Source organism: Dermacentor silvarum, chromosome 4 (assembly GCF_013339745.2).
Source record: "Dermacentor silvarum isolate Dsil-2018 chromosome 4, BIME_Dsil_1.4, whole genome shotgun sequence".
Taxonomy (NCBI): Eukaryota; Metazoa; Arthropoda; class Arachnida; order Ixodida; family Ixodidae; genus Dermacentor; species Dermacentor silvarum.
The window spans coordinates 69,510,336-69,523,567 of record NC_051157.2 but is presented as its reverse complement, the minus strand read 5'-3'; the positions used below and the strand labels follow the sequence as shown (position 1 = coordinate 69,523,567).

Sequence of the window (13,232 nt, the reverse complement as noted above, 5' to 3'; positions counted from 1 at the left end):
CATGGTTGAACGTAGGTATTACTAGAGATGTTAGTTTAAGTTCACAATAAACGCATGTTAGATATAACGCATACGTTTTCAAATATCCGGGAGAAACATTTTCTTGAATATTTTACGCTTATCATTACTTGTCCAGTTGGACCATCAGTCGTTGCTCGGATCGGCAATAGGTTTGAACAATACTCCGTAATAGCGTTCGTTCATGCAGATTTTTGCCTTCTGCCCACACTTGCCTATATACTGCGCAGACGTGCCGGACCCTCCGGGAGATATCGACGTCCGAGAAGTGGGTAGCCGCACAGCTCGAATCACGTGGGCCACTCCATTCACGGGAAACTCGGCCATCACACAATACGTGCTCCATTGGAATACGATCGATGGTGAGCCCAGCACTTTGTAATATGCAATGCGTACAGCAATATTGCTAGTATACGACCGCAAATGCATTTTTTTGTACTTTTAACCTAAATCATGAATTATTCGATACTGCTAGAATATCCTTATTCGACTGAGATGTATACGGTTATATTATGCTTCTACTCTCGCGCAAATTGTTTTTCAAAGAATGGTATGTGCAAAACGATATTATTTGTAGTTGTAGTTCATGAGAAGGTTGCCAAATTGTGCCGCGGAATCATGTAATTTTTACATACCCAGGAATTTAGGCTTCGTTATAGTGTGTGATATACCAACGTGTTTGATGCACTACGACCCCTGAGCACCAAGAATTCCTACTCGGTGATCAAATACCCAGGAGAAAGTTGGCAGCGTTCATCACGTAAAAAGAAAAGAAAAAAAAAGTGTGTTCAGACGTGTTTCAGAACTTGAGAGATATGGACTATTAAGTGGGAGTGATATATATTGGTGAGAATAGTTTGTGCTCCAAATGTGGGCGTCACCGTCATAGTGCGCTACCAAATCGTTGCTCCATTTTGTCTATAGCCGTTCTCTTCGTTGCTTCGGTAAGTTTTTGCGACCCTTAGTGACGGAATGGTGGGTGTGTTTCTCCATTTACCGCTGCCGATAGTGGAGCAATAAAAAGTGACGCCGCTATGTGGAAACGACACCACGATATTTCAACTAGACATTTGCTACGATGTCTTGCGCAACTGGGGGAGCAACTGCCGCAGAAATCAATCGCCACCGGTGCCATCACCAGAGGAGCTCGACGACGATGCTCGCAGAGTCATTTTATTTTTTATGATTATGTTTCTTTCTTTACGTCGTCAGAGCCGTTGAGCCATAAGGCGTGTGATAGAAACGCGCCATCAACTCGTAATGTAGTCCACCAGATGTCGAGGTGACAGTATATAACGCGGCACAACGCAAAATGTATTTTAGAAGATGAGTGAGCTTTGATAAAAAAACAAGGACATTAGTTGCTCGTGTACATAAAGGCGTCTGCTACGATAGGCAGCAGTGCAGATAATTTAAGGATGACAGAACTACATTTTTAGACGACAAGAGCTTTTCAGTAAAAATGTTGACGCGTTGAAAATAGTACGTCTGCCTCTCTTATGGCATTAATATCCACAAAGTCGCGCGGGAGTGGCAAATAAATTGAATTACTAAAGGGAAATACCCAACCACTTTTTTGAGCTGCGAGTGCTCTCACTAGAAGGAGCGGCTTCTGTTCTTTTTTTGTGTAGATGGGGCGTTTCTCGCTTCTTTTTTGTATACATTTGAGAACTTAACTCAAGAATTACTTTCAAAAAATCTAAAAGTGAAGTCTTCACAGGCGTGTTGTCTTAAGAAGGCAAAATAAAACGCTGGACAAAAGGTAACACAATGTTGGCAGAAATAATTGCGGTGGCCGTTTGTAGCATTTTCTCCGAAGAGTTTTTTATTCATAGAAACTATAAAACGACCAATTTTAGTGACCTTATAACTGGGACAATTACTCCCTTTGGAATATTATTAATCATAATGGATGGCCGCTGTGAAACCCCGAATCCGAGTGACCACTGCAGATTCCGGAGACATTTTGGATCCACAGACATTTTGGAGACATTTTGGAGCAAGAAGATATCTTGCTCCAACCGAACAGCCGGCTGCTTTTCCGAGCAGTGAGATGGAAGAAGTGAAAGCTGAGAGGAACTTTGGTAATGTGGCTGGCACCGCCGCTGCCGATAATAATCATCGCCGATGATAATCGTCGTCACGGTGAGCAAAGTGAGAGTCCCTCTTCACCAACGCCACTACGGGAGAGGGTGGGGACCCGCGACCACAATGCAACCAGATTTCTCGGCAGCTCTAACGGCAATACCGGGATCGCCTCTCGGCGGCTTTGACCTAAGGCCGTAGAACATAAAAACTGTTCAACTCTATTTTTACTCAAAATCTATTGACGTCAAATTTGCGTAACCTCTTGCGCAAGCACCCACAGCGGTGCTCTAACAGCCCAATAAAACGCTTTCTTCGTTTATGAAGATCACATTTGTTCGCTTTCAAAGCGAATAGCTTCGCCTACCTTGACATTAATTTCTTGTATTCTAAATAGTAGGCAGGTGTTGTACTCCTTCCGGTGGCAGTTGCCAGCCTGCTCCTCGCTATCCCTTTCCTGTCAAATGTATATATGTTTTCAAATCAAATAATAATAATAATAATAATAATAATAATAATAATAATAATAATAATAATAATAATAATAATAATAATAATAATAATAATAATAACAAGAAGAAGAAGAAGAAGAAGAAGAACTAGAAGAATAATTGGCTGACAAGAGGCGAGGAGCACGTAGAAGTGGAGAAGGTTTCGGTGGTGCCGAGCTAGAGCAATGAGGATAAGTAACCGGAGGAGGAGGTGGTGCCGGCGTCTGAGATTGGCCCGCTCTCCCGTGCTTAGCTTGCGTGGCGGGTGGAAAACTGCGGCGGCGTGCAACGGAAGGTAAAAAAGGCCGCTAAAACGAATCCTCAGCAAAAAGAGTTGGCAGAGCGATGTCGTGCACGTGTTGAAAGGGCTCGACAGCGTTATAATGTTACGCAAAAACTTTTATTATACGCAAAGAAATTGTTTCTCCTCGGGAGCTCCTAGTAGCCAGTGTCAAAGCAACCGGTGGGCTGTGATCTTCTGTTTCTTTCGGAACGGGGGAGGCATCGACTATTGCTAAAGAAATTCAGTTTTATTCGGTATAGTATAGCTTCTTCGGGGTGTACACGTCACTTTGACCTGGTGAGTTTTGGCGGTTTTGTGACGTCGCGAGAAGGACAGGCGATGCCGGGCACCGCCCGAAAACTTTTGACCTATAGCGGAGGGATATTGGCAAAAAAAATGGAATAGAAATAGATTGGGAAAATTTTACGCTATAGTGATCCTGAAATTATACAATCGGAAAGAATCATCCGAATGCAGCCGAGGCAACCCTTTTACACAATTCGTGGAAGGTCGGCTTGTTTGGAGTGCTACAGAACGCTCATCCAGAGATGTCACGTGTGAATAGAAGCTTTATTTAGGCAGCCAAGTAAATGTTTTACAACTAACGGCGATGCCTACACATATGTGCTTAGTTTCATCGTATCCAAGCGTGTAATCTCATGCAATGTTTATGTTTATTGAGCACGAAGGTGCCAACTTCTTTTTCTCGTGCAATTTTCGACGTTTATGCGCTACAACACTCAAAAGTTATGACGAAATGCAAACTCCAGTTCTGCGGATGAACAACATGAGATGTTTACACAGCGATGTCAAAGGAATTAAGGCGATGTACATTATTTGTCGTGGCAATAATGGTGATAGCAGGCATACGCACAGAGAAGTAAGAAACATGTCTAGCTACACATAAGTACTCTGTACCTCTTGCGTCAAGGTGGCTTTAGTATATTTATACCGAAAAGAAATGTCACAAGTATACAAAAAATAAAAAAATGGCAAGAGTTGAAGAGAGTAAAAGTGGTTTCGTGTATAGCCCTAGACACAGAAAAGAGTACTGAGGCAAAAGGCGAGGTCAAGTTGCACCACACACTATACTGATAGAGTATGGATGCGTATGTGTGACCATTTCATTCTTAGATCATTCCTGGTTTTAGTCAAACTTCGCTTTGCCCCATCTTGGGTTTGTGCCGAAAACTAGGCACGATTGACTGCCAGTCGCACTGTAGACAGTGTGTGTTCCACCTATCACAGTAGCGCCGAGCGTCGAGTGCCATTTTCATTGAAATTCTAAATCAGTTGTGCCCAACACTGTCGAGCAGACGTACTCATAACAACAGCGGCTTGGTTCAGCGCCATTAAACTGCGGCTCGTCGGTCTGCCGAACGAATTTTAAGACTCGTCCAACGTGAGCAAAAAGAAAGAAAAAAAAGGCACTACATATTGTGCTGTGCAGTTCGACATCTAGCAAATGGTTATTGCTTCTAGTTGTGCCAACATCTGTGTTATTTCGAAACTTGCCTCTGGGGTACTTGTGACCAGAAGAGGACACGATCAGTGAGTTCTCGTAACACTAGCGCTATCTTTTTCTCCTTTGCCCTGGAAGCTAGCCACCGCCGCATGACAGCGGTTCTCATGGAACGATGATCCAGCGGGGTGGAGGAAGAGGGGTTTGAAAGCACTCAGAGGGGCCGTCTCCAAAAGCATTTCTTGACGAGCGAACAAGAAGAGAGGTCGCATTCCGTTGCGGCGTTCCGTCGGCATCCCCATCATCGTTCCCCCAAGTCGTTGTCGTCATCGATGTCGCATCTGCTTCTCAGAGTGGTCAGGTTCGCTAAGAGCCGCCTCATTGAAAACGCGTCTGCTCGAACGAGCCAAATTCCAGGGGGCCGGCCGTTGCCACCGGGCAAGGGATAAGCGACACTGCCTGTATGTGAGGAAACGTAGGTTGCAGTACAGATTTTATCTTTTCTTCTTACAACACGAGCTGTATAGGTTATCGCTAAATGTTTGTGTAATTTTTGCGGAAAGCTTCACATGTTTTTTATTGCCTCACTTTACAGAACCGATTTCTAAGCTGCTGTAGAAAGAACAAAATGAAAGTGATAATGGTGGTCACTGACTGCTTTCGCAAGCTAGAACTCGGTGAAAGTGAAGATAGAATGGATAACCACATTTATTTTTGGATTCGCGGAAAGTTTCATGATGATACAAGCCTATGGTTTGAAACACAAGATAACGGCGTCTCACTGATATAGACGAAATCATCGGCGTTGTCCGACACGTGTCACGTCACTACTGCTGTTTATATTTTGCTAGCGCTGTGTAATATTCCACATTTCATATACGAGCCAAAGAGTAAGGGATGTTGAATTCGCATTTGATTCGAGAAATCACTGCTCGAAGCTGTCGAATGTTCGTTTCTGTATGAATATAAGGGATAACAACACTTATTGAAGTATAGAGTTCGAGAGACGGATAAAAGTAGTGACTCCTTGGCATGGTTCTGCTGCATAGGGCGTGTTTGCTGTGCAGAGGCAGCACTAGCTGATCTATTGCAAGGAGTAGCTAACTTTTGCACAATGGGCATGGGCATTTGGTGACCTGCCACTGCCGTGTTTATATACTGCAATATAATGGTACACAAGTTGCGATAACCTTTTAGTTGTTTTTCACAAGTTCTGCGGTTGACCGAATTTCCAGAGCTGAACACCATTCCATGTAATCGCTGATGTAAATAAGCCTTCTTTTCGTTTTCCCAACAAACTCCACGTAACCTTTATATTTCAGTTTCTTCAGAAATAAATAAATATTTGGTCGTGGAGTCGATATCCGATGGTCGGTTTTCTCGAATATTGGTATTCGATACGCATCGAAACTATCGCTAGTCTAACACCTCCAACTTTGAACTAATGAAGTATGTAGAAATGGTTCACGAATATTTAACGTTATACAATTCAAAAAATCCTTTTACTACAATACTGTAGAACACGCATACAGAGAGAAGAGCTGCGCAGGCGGGAAAATGGCACCCTACGTTATAACAACCGCTCAAATTCTGGGACTTGACGTGTCGAAACCACAATCTGATTGAGAGGTATGGTGTATTGCGAGAGTACGCTATAATTTGGACCACCTGGGCTTCTTTAGCGTGTGCCTAAATGCAACTACATGAACGTTTCTGCATGTCACTCCGATTCAAAATGCGGCCCCCATGACCGGGATCAAACGCGTGACCTCGAGCTCAGCAGTGCTACGCCATAGCCACGAATCTACCGTAGCAGGTCGTTGTCACAGTTGGTCTTTACGGGCTATGGTACCACAGCCTGCACAAAGCATGTTGACACCCTCCCAGTCTTTCTCTGCGTATCTCACTGCCAAGGTGACCCCATTTCCCTCTCTTTCTTCCGTCGCCTGATGACGCCTCTCGTCTCAATGGGCTCGTCAGGCCTTTGGCAAGACACACTGTCGGTGTCCGGGCTAGAGACCAAGGCCACGGTGCGAGGTTTGCTGCCGACCACCACCTACCAGCTACGAGTTCGGGCTCACAATGCTCTCGGCATCGGCGAGTACAGCGCACCCGTCGACTTCACCACGTCTAAAGAGCGTGAGTGTTCACCTAATGTTTGCTTTATCCTGATTTGCCCCGTTAAGAAGAGGCAATTTCGTTGTATCTTTCTGCGGCAATTTCTTTGATGAATTACTGGGTCGCGTGCGACGTTGCTACGCGAAGGTACGCGGAAGATAATATGGCGTGGTTTTGAATGCGCGCTATATTTATTTATAGTGTTTTCAACGGGACACGTATGTTGAGTTCAGAGAGAGATTATGAACCATCATGAGTGCTTGCGTTAAAAAATTCTCGACAGCAGACTAGACTCAACGTCACATAGGAAGGCCGTGCAGGCCCTTTTGCGTTTCTTGCGAGCCATCGGCCTGTCTGAACGACTGTGATTAGAACACCCTTCCGGCGTGTGGGTTTTTTTTTAATGTGTTGTGCTTTCTTTTCTTTCTCACTCTCTCTCTGTCCTTTTTTCTAACCCCTATTTCCATACCCCAGTGCAGGGTATTAAACCGGATTCTAACATCTGGTTAACCTCCCTGCCTTCCTCTCCATTTTTCTCTCTCTCTCTGCGTTTGCTTCAATGAAAAAGCTGATTGTCACGCGTGGAGAACGTTCTGAAACCACTTGCAAAAGAATAAAATGGAAGGTCGCACGCTAAGCGAAAAGCATTCGATGCTCCAGCATATGTTGACAAAGTAAGCAGAGAGAAAGAAAGAGACAAACAAAAATTTGCCAGCACACTGGTCAACACTTTTCACCCTAAAATGAAAAAAAAATTATTCGTACCTCGCCCTTATGGGGCAGCCTTTTGGCTTAATAAATGAAGGTAGCCTAAAACATTCCGATTTACTGTTCCGATCACGGGATGAAACTGATGACGTTGGAACAGCGCTGTTGAGAGGGACAAATTGATTCGCTTGTGTCAGGTCTTGGTCCCGTCGGTTGAGCTCCCAGCTTTTGTGTAATTGATTTATTGCACCTCAAGCACTGCGCTGAACGTAAAGGTTTATCACTTTTTTAAGATGCCGTAATTGTGAGCACGTGGCAGCAAACTCACTGCTGGATGTACAAGCTCTGCTGAAATGCACGAGATGTAAAGTACCCAGAGTAGAAATGTACAGACTCGCCTTTACATTGAAAGGAGGCCTAAATATAAAGAACTTCGTTCCCATACCTAATTTTCCTCTATGAAGGAGGGCAAAAGCAAAAAAAAGTACGTTTCCTTTTTCATTTTTTATGAGTGATAGACAATGTTGTTATTATCGAAAATTTTTGTCGCTTCACTTCTAAGTGAAGGCTATCAGCCTCTAGCGAATAAAGAGGGTAAACGATGTAAACTGGCAGCAAGAATGGAACGCCGCATACCCTAAAGGCAGACATAACATTAACTCGACTAGCAAAGTAAGTGACCATGGTGAACGTTTCAGTAATTAAACTCCGGGTTTCGGCAAACGATGCATCAGCATGACGCTGACAACAGAACAAAGCGGCAACAGTGCCCGAACTTGCCTAGCGGGGCCACATGTTTCGTTTACCCTTGTTAAAAAAAGGTTAAGTAGAAACCGGAGGGCTCTACGAGGAGAGTCTTGGCAGTTGCTTGCAGTAGGGTAGTGCCATAGCATTAACTGTAGACCAAGCAGGCAAAGGGGCACTGGGGTGGTGCAGCTTGGGAATGTACTGCTCTTGTGTTTTTTGAATCGAGAGCGGAGGGCCGACTGTTTCACGTAGCGTATACAGAAAAATGTTGTTCCCTTTATCGCTAGTAAATATTTTAATGAAGAAGTGGTTGGATCGGTGGCGGAACTGGGTAGTGTTTTACCTTAACTAGCACATGACCCTATATATTGGTTGTCTTTGTATATAGGGCGCAAAAAATAAAACGCTTTATGAATTCGGGTTCAAAGCAGCAGCACATCTTCAGAGACCGTAAAGCAGGCTCACAAGTCGCCATCGCGGCATTGTCACCAAAATACTCAGCAACTTCAACGTTGGTCAATTATAAGCTGCTACATAGAAAGTGAATATCGAAGCCCTCAATCTCAAGAGTATTTATAGGGTGAGTTTGTGCTTGAAGAATACAACTGATTGTTTGTATTTTAACTAATTGTAATTCAATGTTTGCACTTATTAATATAACAATATGTGCAGTATTTCTAGTGATGGCATGTATTGGATAGGTCGCAAGCCGTCTCTACTATAGGTTCAAATATTTCTCTATGAGTTTTTCCTAAAGATGTAATGAAATTTGCACTGATTTATTGATGGCGCCAACTTAAGATCGTCGTTGAAAGCGCTACGTCCATGAAAACATTTCGAGACTCAGCACCCTACAAGAATAAAATTAACGCAAATAAATTAATGTTCCACAGTTATAACTTACTGCACTGAAGTAACAGATGCGACGAAGCGTTAATTCTTGATTGTCCTAGCTCAGCCGTAAGGCCGCTGAGCGGCGATCCTGGGAGACTCTTCAAACAGTCAGGCAGTCTTCTCAGGGATCTCCTTGTAGCTCTGCAATAAAGCGTAGTTTCTGTTTGCCTCGCTTTCTACTGTTTTTCTTTCTCTCTGTTTACATTGCACAACAGCACAGAGTGTACTGAATTGAGCAAACAGGGTTAATTGTGAGTCCCTAGAGACCAGTGCGGATGAAAGGCGATGAGGACAGCAAATATAAAGCAGTCGCGGGAGAAGTCAATTAAAATGAGTATAGGCAAGCAGTGGCGTGTAGTAGTGATATATTGAAGAAAAAAAGTGATTCTATGCACATGGAAAACTGGCCGTCTTACTGGATTTGCGCACGTGCGGGCTTAAGATAAACTTTCCAACTATTGTGTTAATTCTTTGCATACCCTCGCGTGTGATTCTCTGCGGAGTTAGGATACATCCGGTGCAATAACAGAACCATACTTCTTTCAAACAACACGAACACGTTGTTTCGTCGAAATCAGAAAGTGTAAGTTCTGTGTATAAAATATCGCAGCTCCCCGGTTTCCACCGAAGAATGTACAAGCCATGGCCACAAATACAAGGACAATATCTGTGTCATTTGACGTAAGTATGTCTTCTGTTTTTGAAACCCTTATCTTTCGCCCATGTTCAGATTTTAGCGTACCTACGACCTACCCAGTGATGGTTATAAATAACCCATGAAGAGGGGTTTAACATTTTTGCATAATTGTATGCTGGCTACTGTCGCTATAGCGAAATTGTTTAATAAAATATAAAGAGAATGCGCAGCAGTACCAGCATCAGTACTCGCACTATACTACCTGCTTATCTCGATGTCAATTACAATATTTGCCAATTTCGACTTCTACTGGGAAACCTTGCACCTTACTGTTCGTGCTGAAATCTAAGAAGTTAACGCAATGCTATGAAGTTCGCAGTTCTTAATTTCTTGTTGTCCCACCTATACTGGGACCAATCCTTTTTTTTTTTGACCGCGATTAAGCTGGTTTCGCATCAGTGGCCGAAGCCTACGAGGCTTGGCTGCAACCATTATCGCTGTTCTCGTCCTGCCCTGCTGTGCTGCTGAATTTGACGGCACTGAGCTGCATCATACTCATCTACGGACATTCGGCCCATCGTGCAAATTCAAAGTTGTATTCTCGAGCGATAACTTTTGCGGATACGACCGGTTTCGCGAGATTTCACGAAACACAGGTGCGTCGGTGTGTGCAGCTGACAGAATTTCAGGCGCAGTGCCACAAACGCTGTCGGCGGTATAATTCGACGCGCCCTGCACCGAATTACGTGAGATCTCGCGAAAGTAATTGTATACACGAAAGTGGTAGCTCGAGATTACTGCGCCAACTTTACTTTTAAACATCATCAGATGGCCCTCGTAAGATGTGTGAAAAAAATATGTGCGGACTGTGTTAGCAACTCCGCATGGACTGTATGCGAACCTTTAGAAGTTACAGATCAATATCAGCGGAACCGTCCCGTTCCAGAACGCCGGTATTTTTTTTCTGGAGCCCCACTTGCTACGACAAACCATTTCCTTACACTCTGGGCTACTCACACAGCTTTACTGTTTGATTCTTTTATCCTTCTCGCTCAGCATTAATCTGCTAAGGCGACCGCTTTGGTGGCCTGGCCTAGCCTGCCACTGTTGTGCTCCGGACTGAGTCATTTCAACAGTAGTGCCATTCTGAAAACAGCGCGAGCACATTTTATGCACCTGGTTTTTAAAGCAGGCGTGACGTTACGTTTATGTTTGCCGCGAATATCGCCATCTTTAAGACACGACCTCGAAATGACTCGGGGAAGTCCGGTAAATAACTTGCTTGTAAAATAACTTAGCCGAAAGAAGGTAGCATTCGGGCTAAGTGCTTGATTATATTGATTAACATCTCAAGGTGTGGTGAACTTCGGTAACGGCGTATTCCAGTACTAAAATACTCGCAGTCTATACATAACTGTTTGTAATTGCATTTAATTAGCACCTCGTGCAACGTTCCATCACAGTAAAGCGCATCAGAAGTTCAAGCGCTCAGCTAGCTGTGGAAACCTGTCTGCGCTAACCGATAAAGCTACACGCAATGATCTAGCTCAGTGATTCTTGGCGCAAAGTATTCATCCGCTGAATAACGGGCCTTCGAGAGGTGGCGAAAGAATATGCTACATCACTTTACTACTGATCGCGTTTTAGCAATCCTTGAATATGACATGCAATTTTGAAGTCGGGCCCATAATTAAGGATTTATACGAGATATCAGTGCTGCGTAGAGAGAGTTTAACGTGCATGCATTCTCAATAGCTACTAGGACAAGAATTTTATGCCCCTGCCATTCCCTCCTAGCAGAAACGGTCATGAAACCTCCGCTTATTCGGTTCCTTGCCTTGCGGCTACGCAGAATCCCCGCCGCTCGAGCGTGGGTGACGAGATTGAGGGATTCTACGTGGGCTACCGTGAGCTCTCCAGCTCGGATGCGTTCACGTTCAAGACATTCGAGGCATCGCCAGCGCTGCTGTCAGGCTCCAGTGAGCCACGACGCCAGCAGCATACCCGCTGACGTGGGTGAAACAGCCGGAGCAGCGGAGCCTGTGCCACATAGGTTGAGCTACGAACTTGCCGGCTTGCGCCGCTCCACGGAATATGTGGTCACGGCTCAGGCGTTCAACTCCAAGGGTGCCGGACCGCAGTCGGAAGTGGTCAGGGTGCGAACGCTTGACTTCGGTGAGTGAGCAATGTCGAGAGGGCAGTCAACTTTTGTTCCCACTTCTGTTTTGTTCTGTTACATTCTTTTGCAGGATGTTTGAGAACTGAATAATACAATCTCGCAAAACAGTCCGTTCCTCCGCCGAAAGTTTGACTGAGTCATTTGCAGCGCATGACTTGATTCAGTTTAGTCGTTATCGAAGCCCCTCTTGTAATATGGCCACTGCGATATGTGCCCACTGGTACTCGTTTTCACCGCGCAAAACTAGTCAGATTTCGGGAAAGTAGACAGCAGCAGTGTTCATGCTCAGTTCGTACTGCTCACAAAGCATTCACATTTCACTTGCATAATTACTCATTAGAAGAAAATTAATGCTGAATGAACACAACATAAGACGCTACCTAGCATGAAAAATGGCTATATACATGCCATCCGAAACAGAACAAAACATGTTCTCCTGAATGAACTATACACGAAGTGCTTTTCTTTTACTGCTTTTTATATATTAGAGCGTGCAGATGCGCTGCAAGATTTCGGTGCAGCATTGCAGTTTTGAACACAGCAGTTTATTGTAGAACCACGTGCGCTCCATCGCTTTCGTCACGCTTCCGACATGGCGATTTTCAGAGTGTTGGTCATTACTATTTCTCTTCAAAATTCGAATTTTGCGTGTGGCTAACCAATATAGCGTTCCTCAATGTGAGATAAAAAAATCTCCATCATCGCCTTGTTTGCGTGCACGTGGCGATTCCTGTACTTCATCGTTCGCTTATCATCACCGTCGTCTGTCCCGCTACTACTTTATTCAATCAGAAATCGACTCTTCCTGCACGCATTCTTTTCCTCGTGGAACACGCTTCAGCTGTGCTACCACCGTTGCGTGTTCACGAAGCAGCAGTAGCTCACATGGCCGTATGCAGGTGCTTGTGGTTTCATGATCGTAGGTCGGAGTATATGCTCACGGATAGGGGATATTAGGGCATATGCTCCGTATCACCAACTCCAAAGGTTCCGTGGTAGCTATGGTCACGTCAGCATATTGGAAGCAAACATGAGCAGAATGGTTCTTCTATTTTTCGCCTCTGATCGCCCACCACGCAACTCCGACTGATTGGAAGCGTCACGCACGGTTTAGCATCGCACCTTGAGCGAGTCTTGTTCCCTTCTTTGGAATATGCAGTTTGCTCGTGCTGCTGATTGGTTGATAGAAGTACCAGCATTCGCTGCATTGTACCCACTTGCTGAGACGGAGTATAGACGATTTTATATTCAATTCATGGGCGCCGCCATCTTGTGCTGTTACGCAAAGAATTTCTTAGTTTTATGAGAAGTAAAGTCACATAACATGGTCATGAAACGCTGAACGCATTTCTACAACTGTTTTCATGCTAGCGAATCGACTGTAGTACCGTGAACTTCGTTGTTAAAGAGAGAAAACCGAAGCGTTATCAGCCCAGAATGGCGGCACCTAAACGCTTCCGTAAAATAGTCTATATCCAGACTGTCTTGTCTGTCACGGCAGCGATAGTCTATTATTTTCTTTACCTGCTTTATTTTCTGCTGTGACGCGACGGCTGGTAGATAGAGGATGACATTTTCCTCTCCAGAATCAACCCAAGAATATTATTCAT

At 44.4% G+C, this 13,232-nt stretch overlaps 1 protein-coding gene across 1 annotated transcript in view; it reads left to right on the top strand.

Moving 5' to 3' along the window:
* Positions 1 to 13,232, top strand: part of LOC119448683 (Down syndrome cell adhesion molecule homolog) — a 221,335-nt gene that overhangs the window by 190,157 nt on the left and 17,946 nt on the right. The window contains 5 exon segments of the mRNA XM_049666459.1: positions 249 to 380; positions 6,320 to 6,478; positions 9,417 to 9,487; positions 11,296 to 11,318; positions 11,320 to 11,618. Coding sequence (XP_049522416.1) covers positions 249 to 380; positions 6,320 to 6,478; positions 9,417 to 9,487; positions 11,296 to 11,318; positions 11,320 to 11,618 — 684 coding nt within the window.